Source organism: Rhinopithecus roxellana, chromosome 21 (assembly GCF_007565055.1).
Source record: "Rhinopithecus roxellana isolate Shanxi Qingling chromosome 21, ASM756505v1, whole genome shotgun sequence".
NCBI lineage: Eukaryota > Metazoa > Chordata > Mammalia > Primates > Cercopithecidae > Rhinopithecus > Rhinopithecus roxellana.
Window position 1 is genome coordinate 18,220,460 of NC_044569.1, and position 20,043 is coordinate 18,240,502.

Below are 20,043 nucleotides of genomic sequence, written 5' to 3' on the forward strand. Positions count from 1 at the left end.
AAATGAGCTGCTGGGGCAACTCCATGCCATTGAAAGACCACAAGTTCCCTGTGGCAGCTCCAGAGGGGAAGGGACAATGGTGCAAAGATCTTGACTACTTTGGGGAACATGTTCTGAATCCTCAAGCCTTTCATGATTCCAGAAAGTTGGACTCCAGAGTGGAAACTCCTTAGCATGTGCTTCCTGATGCTGCACTCCTGTCTCCTCTCCCCTCCACCACCCCCAAGCTGTGACTTGGGTTCCCTGGCAACATAGCCTCCTACTCTCTCCTCCCAGCCCCAGAATCTGGGGGTCAGCCTGGAGATACTGAGTTTCTGGCAGACTCGGCTCTGGTTCCATATGTGGCTCTCTGGGGCCTGGACTCTTCAGTCCTCATGACTTATGAAAGGGTCTGGCCCAGAAGGAAGGGCTGATGGAGAAGGATGAGGAGGTCAGAGGGCAACAAGGAGGAGTGGAAGAGAGGGTGAAATGAAATTCCAGGAGGAGGTCTGATGCTTCCTAGATAGGGTTGCCAGACTTAGCAAATAAAAACACGGGATACCAGTTACATTTAAGCTTCAGATCAACAATAAATACTTTTTTACTGTAAGTACATACTTATACTAAAAATGGATACTTTGTCTATCTGAAATTCAAATTTAACTGGCCATCCTATATTTTATCTGACAGCCATACTTCTGGATGCTTCCAAGTTTTCCCTCTCCCATCTAACACCATGCCCTGAGCACATTTCCGGCAAACTGTATTTTTATTACTCTCGGCTCAAGGATCTCCCACCGCTTCCACTGCCTACTACACTGCACGAAGCATCCCCATCTGTGTAGTGGAAACACAGACAGCGCACCCCCGTGCCTAGTCTCACTGTCCTCTGGCTCCTCTCACCCCAGCCCCATGCCTTCCTCATCCAATTCTCCCCACCTGGAGTTCCCTCCCTTTCTTTTTGTGTATTTATATCCATCTGCCTTTCTTGTCGCTTCATTATTAGGTGCCTGGCAGATTTCACTGCTGTAAACATAATTTTCATCTAAGCTCAGTGCTTAGGCTTCCTGAGGGCAGGGACCAGTCTCCTCTTCCTGACTCCTCAACAATACCCACCTCTGGTGGCCTGAGGCAGGTGAGTGGGGAGGGCAGGAGGGGAGCAAAAAGCAGGGTAGACAGAGAAGGAGTTGGGGCAGGACAGAAAGCTAGAGAGAGGAGGCCAAGGGGCGGGCAGGAGAGGGGCCTGGCTCGGTGATTGCCCTGTCCAGGTGTCACGCTCTGCTTTAGCCTCGGGGCTCAGGCCAGGCCACTCTCACCATGAGAGGAGAGGGGCTACTGGGGGAATGGGTGTGGCTGGGTTCTGCCTGCTGCCCCTCCTACCCCTGCTCAAAGCGGCCCCTTTCCCTTCTCAGTCGGTTGGAATTTGGCTAGAAGAGGAAACCCATTTCTTGGACTGGGAGTGGGAGATGGGGAGCCAGGTGGGGTGGGTAGGGAAAGCCAAGAAGCAAAAGGAGTAGTGGGAGAGAGAAGGGTGAGATGAGGCTGGCAAGGGCCATGGAGCAGCTGGGGCGGGGGCAATGTGAAGGAGCAGGTTAAAAGCAGTCGGACACCAGTAGGTTGGTGTGAGCACCGCCCTGTCCTAGGTGAAGCTAATTGGTTTGTTATCTTTACCCACCAAAGCATTTACTTTGGTTAGTCGCCCGATCCACAAACACTTTCGAGGAGATGACATTACCGAAAGGGAGGAACATCTGCATCAGCTCAGCGTCCCCAAACTCCTGGGGCAGATGGTAGATGAACAGGTTACAGCCCTCGGGCCCTGCGGTGAGGGGAGGGGGTGGGCGGGGGAGGAGGGATGGCGGGGTGGGGGAAGAGAGAGACAGAGGAGAGGTGAGCGAGTTAGGCAGCACAGCAGGGAGGGGTGGGGGCAAGGTTAGGAGGGGGGGTCTCATTCCAGATCCAAGGGAGCCCCAGAAGAGGCAGGGATGCTGAGCCCCAGGTCTGAGCTCCGGTCTCTGCTCTGCCCTTGGGCAAGTCACTAAACCTCTCTGTGCCTTGGCTGCCTTTTCTATAAAATGGATCTGTAGCAGAGTCTTGGAAACCCTAGGACGCCAGAGGCGGAGTCGACCTACTGCTGTGTCTCTGGAAACCAGTTGCTGAGGATAGGGAAGGCCCGGGAGATCCGGGAAGCCTCCCTCCTGCCTAGCCCCTGCTCTGGGGGGACCAGGGTATCCCCTGGGGCAGCTGTGTCCTGTGCTGAGGAGACACCCCACTTTCCCCTCTCGCAGGCCAAGCTCAGACTCTAGGACTTGGGTGCCCATCCTCCCCCTGGCCTGCAGCCTCTCCTTCTCATCTGCCCCTCATGGCCCAACTGTCCTGCCCAGTTCCTCACACCCAGGAAACCAAGATTTATCCTGCCTCCTCCTGTATAGGTGCGTAGGAAGGGCTGCAACCGAGGCTCTATGATTAGCCAGGAAACCCTCCAGCCTCATGACATGAATGTTCTTCATTTCGTTACCACAGTAACAGCCCTGTGACTTCGGCAGCACAAACTATGTGTCAGGCTGTTCTGAGCTCTTTACATGTACCTAACTCACTTAATCCTTACAGCAACCCTGTGATGTTATTATCATCATTGCCACTTCACAGATGAGGAAGTGAGGCCCAGAGAGGTTAAGTCACCTGCCAAAACACACACAGCTGGGAGGGGCCTGGAGCCAGGACATGAGCCCAGCCTCTCTGTCTCCATAGTGTGAGTTTTCTCCCTCTTGCTACCAAAAAACCTCAATACCCCAGACTCCCTGAACACTAAGCAGGGCTTTAGCTTTCTAAAATTCCCAATAACTATTTACCTGTTTCTTTTGAAATAGTCAAAACACTCAATTTTAACTCTTTGAAATGGAAATCGTTCCAAGATGTGTCTTACATGGCATATGCCACATATAGTTTCATCTTTTAAAGTGACCTGTGGTCATTTCAATGATGACATCCAAGCTGTGGTGGGAATGGGAAGGAACCAGCTGCACCTAGCGCTGTGTAAGAAGCAAGGTTCTGACCAGAGGCTGCTGGAAACCTAGGCGTGAGCTGAACAGTGAAGGCTGTAAGGCACCGACGTGGGCTGCTGCGTGGCTTTCGCAGCCAGAGCCAACCGTCCTTGTTCTCCAGGAGCAGTGAGGCTGCCAGACAACCCAGTTCTGGAGCAAAGACTCGATTTAGAGACTCTGCACCTTCTCTTCTGCTCCTCTACCTTCCACTCTCCTCCTTTTCTCCATCTATTTCTACTCCCTCAAGGTTCACAGCCTAGAACAAAAATTTCCCCAACCCCTAAAGCTGCCCAAGGAGCCACTGGCCTCCTCCCTCCTTGCTGCTCACCCTGCACCCTCTGCCCACCCAGCCCTCCGGCCTCCCCTCCCTGGACTGCTGGCTCCCAGGCATCCTGCCAGGGGACGGCGCATTCAGAACCAGGCACAAATGTGCTCCCTCACCCCCTTCCAGGGGTTCCTGGTGCTGGATACCCCTGAGCTCTGGTGGTCCTCCCCTCACCCTGTCCCCTCCAACCATGCTGTCTTCCCACTGGTTCATGCCCTGTGAATGTGCCCTTGATGGTCCCCAGCTCCCCATACCCTCCCTCTCTGAAAGAACCTCCGGCCTCTCCCTGCTTGTGCCCGAATCCACACTCCATCCTCTGGGGTGGGGCTCGTTCTCCTTTATGTCTGGAGGTTTTCCTCTCCAACCAGACTGGCTGCTCCCAGGGGCATGCTCCTTCTTGCGTCCTCCTGCCCAGCCCCCTCCAGCCCCGCACACACCTTCCTTCCTCCTCCCATCCTCACTCTTCCAGGCCCTAACTGCTCCACCCCAGGCTGACACCTGCCTTGACTTAGGGCCCTGGCTCCAAGTTCAAGTTCTGCAAGCTGCTTTATGTGGAAGTTCTATCTGTTCTCCTTAGAGATAAGGAGCCTTCACAGACAGGGCCCACAGGCTCAATCCCATGTGCACGGTATGTGGTGGAGCCCCAGGGATGACTCTCTAGCCCACGCCTGACAAAGAAGCCAGGGTAGCAGCTCTAGTCCCTTCCCCTGGACAGTGAGTCCACACGCTGTCTAACTCCAGCTACCTCCAAGCCCGTCTGCACTCCCTCATTCACAGATGACAGAACATGCAGATGGTAGAGCTGGCAGGACTTTAGAGACCAATCTGGTCCAGGCTAGCCTTCTGAGAAATAGTGAAGCGGAGCTGCAGAGACAGAAAACAGCTACCCCTGACCACCCTGCAGCCCTGGCAGAGCCACTGCGGCAGCCATCCCTGAGGGTAACCTCGTCCAATCTGTGGGGCAGATGGCCTCTGGGGAATTCAGGCATCTGTCCATTTTCAGGCTTAGCTCAAAGATGAGGAGGTGGCAGAAGGGTCCTCCCCTGCCACCAGAATATCCTGATATTTCCATGACTTTCCTCATGGGGAGGGGACCACGACATAAAAAGGCCAACTCTTGGCGGGGTTGGAGGAACACAGCCTTCTTTCTTGTCCATGACTTGGACAACTCTGTGGGACACGGTTTTGGCCAGGCTCCAGCCCACCTTGCACCTGTCTCTCCCTGGCCCCATGCTCACCTTGGACTCTGCAGCAGCTGTACTTTTGCTCCCGCTGTTCCCCCTCCCCCGCCTGGACCACCTGCCTCCCCAGTTCTATGTGCTGCCAACCTCTGCTCATCCTTCCAGACCCACAGAAGCCTTCCTGACAACCACTCTCAGTGCCATGCCCTCACCCACCCATGCTGTGCGGCTCTGTTGGTGTGTTACTCTTCCCCATCCCTTGCTTCCCTGGGGTGGCTCAACCCATGCACCATGGCCTGGGAGAATGGGGACAATGGCAGCAGATCCCACCACTCCAAGGAGAGGCTGGAGACAGGACTGGCCACAGAGGGCCTAGACTAGGGAGCAGGGTGTAGTGGGGCAGGAGCTGCAGCTGCTCAGAGATGGAGAGAAGAAATAAGGAGTTCAGAGCTACATGCACAGGATGGTGCAGAGTGTAGGGTGGGAGAGGGGCAGGAGGGCCCATGGGAGCCTGAGTTTAAGGCCTGCAGTAGGGGCTGTCATGTGTGTTGGGCAGGGTGGCATTGACCTGTAGCCGTGTGAGGGGTGGGGCAGGATTCAGAGATTCCTGAGCCAACAGGCCAGAGTGACTCAGGGAGCTGACAATGGCCTGAAACCAGTGGGAGAAAAATATCAGGGCCTGTGGGCACAGCTCTCTGTTCTGGACCTGGAGCAGTCGACATGGGGACTCCTGGATCCCACCCCTTGTGGCCCTGGTCTGATTGATGAAGGCTTGGACTGTGGGGAAGGCAAGGGCAGGGTAGGCCCAGGGTTGCAGCCCAATGAGGGGACCACCCCCACCCCCACTTCACCAGTGGTAGCCCAGTGTCCCTCAGCTGCAGCAGCGTGCGGCAGGGTACAGACTGGGCCTTCCTGTGCACCCCTCTGGGTCCTGTAACTTGGCTCTCCTGGGCACGGGAAGCCCTGATGCCCCCGATCTCAGAAGTTGCCTGCTGGGTGTGAGCTGGGGCGGTATGCCTCATGCACAGCCTTGGAAGGGGTGGTAGCTTGGTAAAGAAAGGGCGGTGTGCACAGACACTTGCAGAATGGAGTTTGGGGGCAGACTCAGCCAGCTTGGTCCTCACACCCCTCCACAGAATGCTCCCCACTCTACTCACTGTGCTGTGAGGACACTGAGGCTGAGGGGATAGAGTGATTTGTTCAGAGTCACAGGGGAAGGAGGTGCCAGAGTCCCACCCAAAAGGGTTTTCTCTGAAGGCCAGGCTCTCAGCCAGACAGCCTGCGGCACCTGTTTGGGATCTGAGGGACCTGTCTGGCACTGGGGCCTGTCAAATGGTGTTGGACCAGCAGACTCTTGAGGCCCTTTCCAGGACTAATCTACATCGGAGGGCTCCGGGACACTGTGCTGCAGGGGCTATGAGTCAGGCTTTTGGAAGCCACCGGAAGGCTCTGACCACAGGGGCTGCCAGGGGCAGATTTGGTGCCTCACTACCCAGTGACCGTTTCCATAGGGGTAGAGAGGACAGGACCTTGTTAGTGTCCTGCCCCTCAAGCTGAGCTCTCTGTGGCAGGCCCACAGAGCCCCAGGGGGTGGGCCTGTTCATCCAGCCTCCTCTCTTCCTGCTTATGTGGATCCCTAGGCACTGAGACGGGAAGACACTGACTGGCATTCTGTGGTCCCTGGCAACTGACCCAAAGATCTTGCTGTCCTGCCCTGTTTACACCAGGGCCTTTGGACACAGCTTTCCAGGATCACCCCGTTCTTCCACTAGGCCTGCACTAGGGCATTATCATCCCTTCTCATCCTGCCCACGCAGTCCTGCCCTGGGAGCTCCACCTGCTTCTCCTGGTCACTCAGAGGGCACAGCTTCTGTGGGTAATAAACTCATCTCCCTCTCCTATTCCCCTCAGCCACGAGCCCTCCTACTTCTCCCCACCCTCACCACTGGCCAAATCCTGCCCACCAGAGGAGGGGGATTCTTGGACCCCACCTCCTCTGGGGCTTCCCTTCCTGACCCTCTCAGCCTGGTTACCATCTTTTCCTCAATGTACGCAGCTATCAGAGCTGGTTCTGCAAACCACCATGTTGTTGGAGTCTCATCTCCCAGCTATGCTCCCTGGGAACACAGTGGTGGGCCCTCCAGTGAAAACCCCCAAGGATGGGCCTCTATCTCCTCTGGAAGATCAGAAACTCCCTGGGTCAGGGACAAGGCCTCCACTGGCACACACATGCCTAACCTCTGCTAGGTTCTGTTTAAGGGATAGTTCAAGGGCTTGCCAAGGAAGAAGCACAAACCCAACCATTCAGAAGCGGTTCTCATAAACCAAGGTTTCAATATGTGAGCTCTGTGTCAGGCCAGCAGCAATGATTGAGGGGAGTAGGCAAGGTGCCTTGTGTGGGACCTGCCAGCACTCAGGGCATTCTGTTCAGGCCCCTGCCCTAGGCCGGACACCACTCTGGTGTACAGAGCTGCCCACAAGAAGTGGACCTCTACCCTTAAGTTGGAGAGGGCCACTCCTCACAGCCTTGCTGTCTTCCCTTGCCCACCTCAACACAGCACACAAACGTGGTCACTTTTCCAACACACACCCCAGCCCAAGGCCCAGGTGAGCAGCCTCTTTGGGGACAACTGGGGTAGGGAGGGGCCCAGGAGCTGGCCTGCAGACTCACCTTCTCTCTGCTGCTGGGGGATCATTGGAGGCGGCTGAGGAAAGGCCTGGCTTATCTGACCATAGGCAGCAGGGTAGGCGGCTGCTGGAGGCCCAAGACAAGAAGCAAGAGCCGGCGACAAAGCAGAGGGTGGAAGCAGGAAGAAAGAGAGAGATTTCAGTGCAGGCAGTAAAAGCAGATCAGCCAAAAAGCGCCCTGCCACTCGGCCACTTAGGACAAAGCCAGCTTTCAGTTCCTGGACTAACAGAGAAGTTGCAAGGTGAAGAGTGGAAATGCGTGTGTGGGTGTGTGTACGCATGTGTGTACATTACATGCATACATGTATGTACATGTGGGTATGTGTATGTGTGTGTGTACATTACACATGTACATGCATGTGTGTGAGTGTACGTGTGTGTGTACATTACATGCATATATGCATTGTGGGGGTGTATGTGTATATGTGTGTACATTACATGTGTGCATGCACATGTGTGGGTGTGTGTACATGTATGTACATGTGTATGTGTGGGTGTGTGTGCATGTGTGTACATGGTGTTAGTGCACGTGTGCATACATTACATGCATACATGCACGTGTGTGTACATGTGTGCACATGTGCGTGCATTACATGCATACATACGTGTTTGTGTGTGCTCCAGGGGAGGCAAATTGAATTTGAAATAGTGGATAAACCACATGTGTGCATAACACACAATCATGGATAATTAAAAACACCAAAATGGCCTGGGCAAGATCACCCCATCCCACCTAGAATCCACAGGAAGGTTTTCCTACTTCTCTGAGCCACAGCTGACTCCTGCTGGCAGGCCCTCACTCCAGCTCAAATGGCACCTGTGTGGGAGGTGGGCGGCCACCTGAGGTATAGACTTGGCCTCTGGGAAGCCTGCCAGGGGTAGTCCCCAGGAGCAGAGAACTGAGTTGGATAAAACTGATTGTCCAACTGGAAAGGGCCCGAGGTAGGACAGGAGTGGCCGGCTCCCTCCTCTGCCTGGCTTGGCTCCCATAGCAGCAGAGCCTGAAGTCAGAGCTCAGGGGACCCAGGAGGTGACAGCACCTCCTCTGGGCTCCAGATGTGCCAGGCCAGCTTCACCTCAGTTCCCTCACCCCTTGCCGGGCAGCCCCACTGCACTCATGGGAGACAGCACTTGCTCTTCTAAGCACAGGGAAGAGAGACCCTGATCAGGTCAGGCAGTAGGACACAGGCTAGGCAGGGACGATGATGGGGTGTTGTGTCATCCAGGGGTGAGAGAAAGAGAGAAGCCTGGCTGACAGCTCGGCTTGCACTCAGTGACCCCAGACCCTCTGCTCACTCAAGGCTATCCCTTCCCACCTCTCTTCCTCTGTTCCCTGTCACACCTGCTGGGACCCCATCCTGCTGCCTGTGTGTGAGGAAGGGGATGGGGAAACGGCATCTCTTCTAGAGGACCTCCTTCTCTCAAACCAGGCATCTGTGCTTCCCGGGCCAGTGACTGTGACCCGTGGTGGGCACACCCAGGTCCAGCCTCACCTGTGGTGCTGTTGTCAGACCTGGTGCTCCTGGGCAAACTGGCCCTGGAAACTCCTTGGGGAAGGGAAATCTGGCCTCAAAGACAAGTAACTGCCCAGCAAGGGCAAAACTTCCACCTGGCCTGCCCACTCGCCTGAAGTTCTGCCCACCCCCACTGCAGGGGCACACTAGGTGGCCCACTGACAAGAAGGCAGCCTGGAGGATCTCTGGCAGCACAGCCCTCCCTCTTTCCACTCTCTCTCCCCACCCCATGCAGTGCTGGCCCCAGGTCTGAGGGGGCACTGGTGTCATAGGCGTGGAGAGATAAACGGAGTTGGGGAAGGAGCCGTGGGGACGCGTGGATACTAACGACCTGCATACTGCTGCACTCCGGCGTAGGCCTGCTGCAGGGGGTCCGCGGCGGTGGGGCTCTGCGCTGTAGGGAGCCAAGGGGACAGAGGTCAGCAGTGCCCACCACACTGGCCCTTCCCCCTATGCCCATGAGGACAATGATGTAGCTGCACTGCCTTTTCTGGCTACTGCAGGCTCTGCCCTGGGGCAGGGCATCTGAGACAGAAACCCTGAGTGCCTGGACCCTCTGGGGGTCACCTTCCCTAGCCCAGCATCCTTGGCAGAGTAGATAGTTGGCCACCCTGGCTGGGGGATGCAGGCTGCAGTTGGCCTAGGGTTGGGGTAAGATGGGGGCTCATGCAGAGCACTGTGGAGGGCTGGGGAGGAGATGCCAAGGCAGCCTCAACACTGAGATGCTGGCTGGGGGGACACACAAGGGGCCCAGCCCCGCATAAGGGCTGTGGGGAAAGGGAGAGGGGGCTGACAGCCCTTAAAGGGTGAAAGAAAGGGCAAGAAGGCCTCACACTACTACTTTGTCCTCCTGGGCCACTGTGCCTGCTCACAAAGAGGGACCTGCCCTCACTGTCAGGGAAGCTGCACCAGGCATGGAAGTTTTTCACCCCTAGCCCATGGCCAAGCTCCTCTCAGCAGGGACCTGTTACGCAAATGGGGTCTTCCCAGCAGACTGAGAGAGGGGTGCTGCCCACAGAACCAAGGAACCAGAAGACCAAGGACCTTCCTCCTGTCTTCCAGCACTGTGACCCTGGGATGTCTCCCGCCCAGTGGGAAGAGAGGTCCCCTGAACTGATACTTTGGCAAGAAACTCAGGGAAGCTGGGCTGAGGGAAAGGCCTGGTTCCCTTCTGTTGCCTTTGCTGTCTCTGCAGAAGCTGTGGGCAAAAGCCTGAAGCATGGGCCAGCAGTAGGCACTGGTTTTGCTGACCAAGGCTGCTGGTGACTAATGTGGGAGTGGGCTGGCCTTGGAAGCCCAGAGACGTGGTAGAGGCAGGGACTGCCCAGAGGGAGGATGGAACCCTAGGATGCTTGAGGGAAAACCAGATAACATGCGGTGGCAGGAAGAAACTTTCTGGGCTTATCCGCCTGTCAACTCAGGCCAGCTAAGCTAACTGGCTCTGCCAGGCTTTGGGATCTTTAGTCTAGGAACAGTGCCCCAGCTTCCCTTCTGAGCATGTTTCCCTGAGTATCTCAGTAAACCTCCATTAGAAAAAGAGCACCTGGGCTGGGCACAGTGGCTCATGCCTGTAATCCCAACACTTTGGGAGGCTGAGGTGGGTGGATCACCTGAGGTCAGGAGTTTGAGACAAGCCTGGCCAACAGAGTGAAACCCTGTCTCTACTAAAAATACAAAAAAATTAGCAGGCATGGTGGTGGGCGCCATTAATCCCAGCTACTCAGGAGACTGAGGCAGGAGAATCGCTTGAACCCGGGAGGTGGAGGTTGCCGTGAACTGAGATCATGCCATTGCACTCCAGCCTGGGCACCAAAAGCAAAACTCCGTCTCAAAAAAAAGAAAAGAAAGAAAGAAAGAAAAAGAGCACCTGGGCCTGAAGGGCACCCAGGGAAAAGCCTGGGGCAGAGGTCCGTAGAGACAACTGGACAGTAGGTTCCATAGCCCCCAGGAGCAGGATGCGGCAGGGCAGTCCGACCCACGAGGGCTCTGCTCAGATGTGGGGAGCTGAAGATTAGCCACAATGCAGCCTCCTTCCTGCCTGGGGCTGTCCCAGTCCCACACCCCATCCCTTTATTTCCCCCATGGTAGAGGCTGGAGCTGAGGGCTCTTCAGTGTGATGTGCCTGGCAGGGTGGTCTCCTCTCTGCCTTCCCTCTGCCCCTATCCTCTGCCAGCCTCTAAGCTCTATGGAGACAGAACCATGTCCAAATTGTGCTGTTGGTCTTTCCAGCTATTCACCCATGCAGTATGTTTGTGCAAATTAGAAAAGGGTGCCCCTTCCTTTGGGCACACAGCTTGGTGCCCTTATGCAAAATATAACCTGCACGATTTGCATGGCAGTCTCCAGCACAGTGCCAGGAACGTCATAAGCATCTGGCAAATAGTATGATGAAAAGAATGAATGAACAATCTTTAATGTTTGCAGGAGCCACCCCTTCAAGGGTGTTTATATGACAATAAAGGCCACACTGTGTGCATCCAGCAAGAACCCAAGAGGGGAGATCAGAAAAGCTACCTGGGGCTAGGAAGCAGAGAAAAGCATTTATGAGACCCTCTCTACTTCTCTAACGACCTCATTAGTAACTGCCAAAGAGTGAACATTTTGAAGGATCTCGCTCATTACAGTGAGTCCAAACTCTGCATTTAAAGATGGTAAATTAATTTTTTTAATGTACTACTTTTTTCCTTTCCTTCCCCCCATCCCCCCCTCCCTCTTGCTCTGGCAGGGAATTGTTTATGAGATGTGACAGATTGTTACAAATGGGGGAAGAAACATTTCCAAATTCCATGAGGGAAATAGCTCACAGATGCTGGAGGGGGTTGGGAAGGAGCAGGTTTATCAGGATCCAGAGATCCAGATGGGCTTGTGGGCAGGAAGGGGTGGGAAATGAAGACACCCAGATGTGCTGGGGATGCCACCTCCCAGCCCATGAGCCTGAGACTGGTGGGCTCTCTTCCACCCCCAGCTTGCCCAGCTCCATCCTGCCTCCCTACCAGCTTGGGGTCATCATCTTTAAATAACACTCCAGATCGTTAGAGCCTCATCACTTCACTCTCTAGACTCCTCTGGCCTCTTCTTGGTGCACTGAGGAGTATATTATGGGGCAAACTCTGGAATGGGGAATGGGATCAAGGACAACTCCAAGTTCAAAGTCAGGAAATTCTCCTCTATTTCCCTCTAGTACACTGACCTTGCACTCTGCTGCTGGTGGGACTTGTATATACTACAAATGCCTGGTCTGCATTCCAGATAGGGAAACGAGAATGTCTGGGCTTATGTGGTTATATAAAGCCCCACAGTGGATTCTGATGGGCACCGAGAATGGGGAACAGGACCCAGCCCCTGCTGCCAATCCACCTTGGGCTGGCCTACCAGCCCTGTGTGCCAATCTCCTTACCAGCTCCACTCTTGCCAGGCAGGTCCCTCCACAGGAGGGTGTTCCCTGTTCATCTTTACCTCACCAATTCCTGCCCATCTGTTAAAGCTCGATGATAGCTTCCTCCTTGGGGAGGCTCTTTTGGGCTTATTCAGCCTACAGAACTCTCCATGCATTGGGATCTTTAGCATTTCAAGTCTGAGAACACTCACTCTTGATCAAACTTAATTCTGCCTTATTGTCTCATCTTTCTGCAGAGTTAGATTGTGTTCCCAATGGACTCTGACTTCCCAGGTGATAGGTCCATGTCCTGCCCTCCTTCTTGGGCCCCCCTTTCCTAGCACAAACTGAGTACTTACTGATACTTACGGGGACTCTAACCTCATCCTCTGCCCTCCAGGAAGCAGGGTGGCACTCTCCACATCTGGAGCATGTTGCCCTTGCAGTCTACTACAGGGCTTTGGGCCCAGCTTCCCTGCCCTGATAGCAGCCCATTCTCCAGACTAGGGAGAAGAGTTGCTTCAGGTAAACTGGCCACTCTCACCCTGTGAGGACAGCTAAGTTTGAGGAACAAAGTTGATCAGGAGCAGGCCTCCTGGATCTTTCTGTGTGGCAGAGTTTTTGATAAGAGTCTATGAGCTGTCCAAGGTGCTGGGCTGTCTGTGGTGCTGAGCTGTCCAGGGTGCTAATCGCGCTTTTGCGTACAGCAAGGGATTCGACGGGTCTGTACTAGACAGACTGCCAATCGTTGTACCTCCCTCCACTCCTTCCCAAAAAGTATTTTCCTACTTAACACTAACCCTGATTGTTCTTCTAGTTTCTATCCCCTTACTTCTTGTAGGTTAAATTGACACTCAATTATTTTGCACTTACTGGTATCTCTCTCTACATGGTTGTACAACTGCACCCAGCCTCCTTTCTTTCCTAAGGGAGCATATGGAATGGGATTCTGTCTCCCAGATCAGAATGACACATCCCCAAGGGTAGGATTTGGGTCTCATTTCTTCCATCACAGGTTCCCTGAAGGAAGATGGGAGGCTGCCCCTCTCTGATCACACTTGGGGTTTCATCAAGGAATGGACAGAGGGCAGGAGCCACATCTTGTTATAACAGCAAGGGCAGGGACAGCATGGATAAAGAATGTGCTGCATAGGGAAATAAGTGCTAACAGATGTGCTTACCTGGGTAGGGGTGGATGCCATTGGCGAACACAGCTTCTGCAGCAGGTTGCCCATTGGCCTGTGGGGGGAGGCCGGTGAAGCCGTTCACCCCAATAGGGGACGGGATGCTAGGCACGGCTGGTGCAGTGATGCCCGGAGGGGTGCTGCCACCTGGAATATTCCAGGGATATGGAAGGGTGAAGGAGGAGGGGAGGCAAGCAGAACAAAGGTGAGGAAGGCCCACCCATAAAGCTCCACTCAACTGTTTCCAAGGACATGTGGATAGACTTGGACCTCACATACCAGCTCAATCTTATCTATGACCCATGCCTTGGCTTATCTCCCTATATGAAGTGACTTCACCTATTCCAGCTGTATCCATCCTTTAGGGCAGAGTCCAAATTCCACCTGCCTAAAGAAGATTTCTCTGACCCTGATCGCTTGTCCTTAGACAGCACATAGACTACTCTCAATGCCCTTGACTGTAACCACACTTGGTCTTCCTTCAGTCCTTTTTTTTTTTTTTTTTGTCTTGCTCTGTTGCCCAGGTTGCTGGAGTCCAGTGGTGCAATCTCAGCTCACTGCAACCTTCACCTCCTGGGTTCAAACAATTCTCCTGCCTCAGCCTCCCAAGTAGCTAGGACTACCAGCATGCACCACTAGGCCCGGCTACTTTTTGTATTTTTTAGTAGGGTTGGGGTTTTGCCATCTTGGCCAGGCTAGTCTTGAACTCCTGACCTCAGGTGATCCACCTGCCTCGGCCTCCCAAAATGCTGGGATTACAGGCATGAGCTACCATACCTGGCCCTCCTTAAATCTTTTTCAGTGCTCTTACTCTCTCCAGCTAAGGCTGGATGAGCTGGTCTTTACTTGGTCACTGGGGAGCTGATATGCCTCTCCAGGAAGAAGTTTTTCTGCTCAGATGGAGTAGGTCTTAATTCTGGCATTCTCTTGTACTGAGGCAGAGAGGTTGTTATAGAGCCCAGAGTCAGCTCTAGCTCATACACAAAGAAGACACCTTGGCCTCCTCCAGTTGAAGCAATAGTAGTGGTCATGATGGTGAGAATAAAGTTGGGGTCAAATGACAATATCCTGTGTCCTTCCTATGCCAGGTCGGTGGAACCTGAGATGTGGATATTATGGTGATTGTACTGAAAGCCCAGAGGCTGGAAAGGGCCTTCCTCTCATGTAGGAAGCAGGGTCCCTCTGAGAACATGGACCTGAGGCTGGCCCACTGCCTGGGCTCATGTGTATCACTTGAAGTTGGGGATCAGAAGTGAAGGATAGTGTTCAAGTTGAGCCCATAGATGACACAGTCTTTTGTGGCTTTCAGCTGGGAAAGGAACATCTCTCAGATGTTAGGAAAGTTGCTGCTGTGGCCTAGGCACAGAGAGCCAAGGATCTCAGTGAATGAGAGCCTGGGGTACAGGACCAGCCCTTAGGACTAGACTAGAGTGTCTCAATTTTGACACTATTACCATCTGGTGCCAGATAGTTCCTTGTGGTGGCTGTCCTGTGCACTGTAGGATGTATAGCAATATCCCTGGCCTCTACCCACTAGATTTCAGTAGCAATCCCCACTCCCAGTTGTGACAATCAAAAATGTCTCCAGACATTGCCAGATGTCCTGGGGATTCGGGGGCATAACTGCAACAGTTGAGACTCACTGGAATGGACAATAGCCAAGATTCAATCAAAAACATGATTTGTGAGCTGGGTCATTTCCAAATTCCTGCCCCTTGATAACTCTTGTGGTTCTCTCTAGCTTGTTGCATAGTTGTCTTGGAAAAAGCCAGTGAGTCTAGGTTGCATTAAAGGGAAATGGAAAAAAAAAAAAAAAGCAATACCCAAATGGGTTCCTTCTGTGCTTGGGTCAGGGACTGAACAAGGCCACAGAATGCCCAAGGCTCTTTTCCTCATAGACACCGTAGGGAGGTGTCCTCATGTCAATTTCTTTCCAGGTCTCTATTGTTAGTAGAGATCAAGATACATTGTTTCCTGATAAGGTTAAACAGCTTGAGAGAAAGCCACCCCACCCTGAAATCACACCCTAGACTGCATGGGTCCCACATCTCATCTTCCCTTGGATCTTCAGGGATTAGAACATTTTTGAGACAAACTGCCAGAAGGCAAGGCCTCTTGGGCCCAGACACTATGTGCTTTTGCCACAGAATGGTCCCCTGATAGCTGAAATTAGGTCCCAGCCTGGGGCCAGCTGTTCTCCCACCAGGCCAGACCGTGTGTTGGCACCTGCCAGCTCACCTGAGGTTGGGGTCATAGGTGCGGCCGCCAGGCCATTCATGTTGAGGGCCGCCATCTGCTGCATCTGGGCGGCAGCGAAGGCAGCCATGGGGTTCAGGTAGCCGCCCTGAGCGACTGATGCCATCAGGGCCGCTTGCTGCTGCATCAGCTGGGGCAGAGGGAGTGGAAAAAATATCACGTGCTTCCAGGGGGCATCCCTCCCCGACAGGGGCCTCAGCTCCTGGAGACTAACCTCCCAGGCTCTGAGCCCCAGACACCCCAGACAGTCTCCCACTCCAGAAAGCCCTGATGCCTCTCCATTCTTGCCCTGTACCTCAACAGCTATTAGAGTCCACCGCCCTGAGAGATGACTATATTTAAAAGTAATGCTAGGGTCTTTGGAACTCTAAAGTTGTTGTTAGGGGCAGGGAAAGAGACTGGTTCCGTGGGTGCTAGTCAGCCCTGTGTACGGCCTGTCATTTGTGGGGAAGTGACATCCAAAGCACTAGAGACATGCGGGATGAGCCTCTGCAGAACTTAACGTAGCACAGGTTTCTGTCCAGAATGGTTTTAATTTGGAGTCTATTGGTAGAAGTGACAGGAGAATTATGAATAGAACCCCAGGCACCCCTAGTGTTGTCACAAAGGTGAGTGCAGACAGGGGAGGCTGCGGAATGCGGCCAAGGCAGACAGTGCTGCAGAAGTGAGGTAAGCCTGCATTTTCAGACCCAGAACCGTGGCTGGCCTCAGTGCCACCCACATGGCAGCTGTGGTTACCAGTCTGGAGGCAGCTCCAAGAGAGGCTGACAGAGTGGGCTCACATGTGGAAGAAAGAAAGAAGTAGGTGGGCCAGAGGCCTGAGGGGATATCGGAAATGTGGGTGTGTAAGGGTTTAGGGCGTCTCACAGGAGCCCTGCCAGGAGAGACCAGAAGGCCTGAAGTCCCGTTTCATGGAGTGGGGGTTGTTTGCAACCAATGACCTGAACTTCCCCCTCTCATCTGCGCTTCCCAGGGTTCAACGTTGATCTGGCTGAGGGGAAAAGGCTCAGGGTAACCCACGTTTCTGTGGGGCCTCTCTCAGCTCTGCCCCTTAGAACCAAGACAGCAACCCACATCCTCCTGGCAGCCACCCCAACTGGGCCAGCCTTCTTTCAAACCCTTCTGAAGTTACACTCCCCGGGTTCATGGGTTCATTCCTGGCCCCTCCTCACTCTGGAGGGAAAGGGCGAGGGATAGAGCAGAATTTTCGGTTACGTGTCCTGCTCTCTGGGGCTCCCAGGGGAGTGAGCTTGAGAACCGCTGCCCGTTCGCGCTGCCACTTACTGCCTGAGCGTAGGCGCCGTAGGCCCCGAACGGGATGGCCATGGGGTTGAACATGCCCATCTGGCCAGCCATCTGCTGCATTCGCCGCATCGTGCGCTCCTTGTCGGTGTCGGCGAACTTGACCACCAGACTGGACGAGGCTCCCTGCGGCCGGGGCGGCGCGTGAGACCCACCTGCTCCAGAGCCTCCGCCCGCAGCTGTCGGTGCCCCTGGCCTGCGCCCACCCCGCCCGCTCCTCGCGGCTCTTTGGAGACGGCGGCATCGGTGCTCGCCCAGGGGAATAAGGTGTGAACCCCACTGCGGGCATTTTCTACGTGGGTAACCTCAGGCCAGTTCCTTAACATCCCTGGGCCTTCACGTCCTTGTCTGAGACCCGGGGATAAGGGTCAGGCTTTCCTGTCTGCCGGCGGAGCGCGGCGGGTCCTGGGGTCTCGGCCCACCGCTGCCCTAGCCCCCACCCCAAGGGGCCAGCACTCACCGGCATGGTCTGGCTGCCGTGTAACGCGTTGATGGCTGCCTGCGCCTCGGCATGGGAGGAGTACTTCACAAAGGCGCACCCTGCGGGGACGCGAGAGGCCGAGCTGGGACCCAGAAGCAGGGCCAGGGAGGGGCCGGGAGGAGAGGGCGCATCCCAGGTGAACGCAGACGGATGAGGCAGAGATTGAGAAAGAGACCCCAAGAAGCCCAGAGACAGACGGCGACGGCCCGGGAGACTCAGAGGCGCCCTCAGGTCTCCCTCCGCCTCGCCCCTCCCTCCCGGGCATCCCTCCCGGCCCCGCCCCGCGCACCCTTGCTGTTGCCGTCGGGCCCGCGCAGGATGGTGCACTCCTCGATGTTCCCGAAGGCCTCGAAGAGGCGGCGGACGTCGTCCTCGGACTGTTGCTTGTTGAGCATGCCCACGAAGAGTTTTCTATCTTCTAGAACAAAATTAGGAGATGCTTACCCGGGCCAGGGACCGGGCTGCGCGGGAGCAGGGTACGGCCGGAGGGGGAGGGCGGCAGGGAAAGGGAGGAGCCGGGGAGGCGGGGCTGGGGCTCGGAGCCGGCGGGGAAGGAGTGCGGGGAGGGGTACGGGAGCGGGGCTTAGTCGGAGCGGGAGGGGCGAGGGGGAGAAGTGGGTAGGGTAGCAGCGCACAGCCGCGGGACAGGTGCGGAGAGAGCTGTGGCAGGCAGGAGCTGGATCGCAGCGACTCGGCCTCTCCCCGCCTGCGGGGCAGGCTGCACCCTGAGGAGCAGAGCCCTGGGCTGGCTCCTCACTAGAGCACACGGGCACACAGGCAGCCTGCGTTCCCCTCCTCCCTCCTCTCACGCGCTATCCTCCACAGGCACCAAAATGAATTACAACTGGCAGGTCTGCCGTCGGGCCTTTGCAGATGCTGTTCCCCTGCCTGGAGCGCACTCATCACAAGGTCCAGTCCTTCTCTTCTTCTAGATCTCAGTTTGAGTATTGCCTCCTCACCCATGCTCCTTCTTACCTCTCCCTTACTCTGTCTCAGCCCCCCATCCCTTTGGCCGGAATGTCAAAGGACAATGACTGCTTTGCTTTGCGGTTTTCCGTATAGCTCTCCTTTCCCATCCATTCCCTGGGATGCTCACAGGGGAAAGAGACCAGGTCTCTCTGCTGAAGCAGCAGTGCCTGGAGCATAGGAGGCCCTCCATTCAGTGATGAGGGGAATAAAAAATGAATGACTGCCCGCCCTGTGCCATCCCAGGGCGCACCTCCTTGGTATCTCACATGTTTTTTTCCTCCATCTGGATACTCCCTCCTCGTCTGGCTCTTCCTATTTCTTCACGCTGCAAAATTCGACCCTGGGCACTTTGGGGGCGCCTGTTCCTGAAGATGCCTCAGTAGCCCCCACACACCTGGGACGAGTATGAAGTGCTTTTTTGACCCCATGCTGTGTGCTCAGGGAGACAAGGCACCCTGTATCGACCTGCGGCAGCTGGTGAATGACTGCAGAAGGCACCCCCAGCCCACATGCTGCTACTTCAGTGTGACTGCCACTCCTCTCACTGAGAGTTGGGGGGCATATTCCTTCCCCTTGAATCTCGGTGGGGCTTGTGACTGCTCTAACAAAAAAAGAATGGCAGAAGTGATGCCAAGTGACTTCTGAGGTTGGGTCATAAAAGAGATCAGCTTCCACTTGGCTCTGCTTCGGGGGCCTGTTAGATCTGTGGAAGCCAGCCACCATGCTGTGAACCCCCAATTAGCTCATGCAGAAGAGTCCGCATGGAAAGGAACTGAGGCCCCAGCTGACAGTCAACATCAACCACCAGACATGTGAATGAATGAGTCCTCAGCTAATTCCAGCTCCCAGGCTTTGAATTTTCCAGCTGAGGCCCAGACATCCTGGAGCAGAGACAGGCCTTCCATGCTGTGCCCTGTGAATTCCTGACCCACGGAATCCATGAGCAAAATAAACGGTTGTTTTACACCACTCAGTTTCGGGCTAAATTGGTATGCAGCCATAGGAACTGGAACAGAGTCCCAGGGGTGGCTGCACTCAGCAGGCATTCACTAGATGTTTGTGGATGATTACATGATTGACACACAGCCAAAGCTGCAGAAATGCAGACCCCAAAACTGCAAATGGCCACGTGTTCATGGTTTCCTCTGAACACATGGGCACTCAAGGACCCTGTGTCCTTCTGTATCCAAGGTGGTTATTACCTTCTCTGCCAGAGAACCCCCACCTTGCCCAAATTGCCAGGGGAGTTCACTTAGAGCTGAGGGGCTGTCCCGGGTTCTGAAGCAAAGCAGAGGAAGCTTCCAGGCCCCTGTGCTCCACAAGCCACCTGCAGAGTCCTCCTGCCTTCTGCCCTGCTGGTACTACTCAGTCCAGATGCACTCAACACTGGGCCAGTTCTCCATTATGACATGGTGCCGGGTCCCAGTTCCTTCCACAACCTGTAGGGTACAGTTGCTGATCCCTGTTACCAGCTGTGGGTCAGAAAACACCAGCTGGCCCTCCAACAGGGTGGGCCTCAGCTAAAGCTCTGGACCCCAGAGCCCTGGCCCCACTTCCTGCCTCAAGCTGCTCTTCTGGCTCCTTTGGCTTGGCAAGACTTTGGGGCACACTCCCACCCCATCTCCAGGGTTCTGCGTGCAGCCTTACCCGCCTCCCCCCTCCAGCTCCAGGTTCTGGGGCACAAGGAGAAGGGAGAGAGAGGGAGGGTGGAAGAGAAAAGCTGAAGTGGGATGGGAGGAGATAG

General features: G+C 55.0%; 1 protein-coding gene and 1 long non-coding RNA gene across 14 annotated transcripts in view; one reads left to right on the top strand and one right to left on the bottom strand.

Annotated features, from left to right (window-relative positions):
• Window positions 1–20,043, bottom strand: part of CELF4 (CUGBP Elav-like family member 4) — a 321,108-nt gene that overhangs the window by 14,423 nt on the left and 286,642 nt on the right. For 3 of the 13 annotated variants that reach the window (XM_030925960.1, XM_030925958.1, XM_030925956.1), the window contains exons 4-11: window positions 17,620–17,745; window positions 17,310–17,389; window positions 16,832–16,975; window positions 15,530–15,677; window positions 13,289–13,438; window positions 9,060–9,125; window positions 7,201–7,284; window positions 1,715–1,798 (exon numbers count right to left, since the gene is read on the bottom strand). In XM_030925960.1, coding sequence (XP_030781820.1) covers window positions 1,715–1,798; window positions 7,201–7,284; window positions 9,060–9,125; window positions 13,289–13,438; window positions 15,530–15,677; window positions 16,832–16,975; window positions 17,310–17,389; window positions 17,620–17,745 — 882 coding nt within the window. Of the gene's footprint in view, window positions 1–1,714; window positions 1,799–7,200; window positions 7,285–9,059; window positions 9,126–13,288; window positions 13,439–15,529; window positions 15,678–16,831; window positions 16,976–17,309; window positions 17,390–17,619; window positions 17,749–20,043 lie in introns of all 13 variants that reach the window. The other 10 variants (XM_030925959.1, XM_030925954.1, XM_030925953.1 and 7 more) reach the window with 7 other exon arrangements.
• LOC115895490 lies at window positions 16,981–18,927 on the top strand. Its single transcript, XR_004055683.1, has 3 exons — window positions 16,981–17,116; window positions 18,156–18,239; window positions 18,671–18,927. It is a non-coding gene; the product is annotated as an uncharacterized LOC115895490 (long non-coding RNA).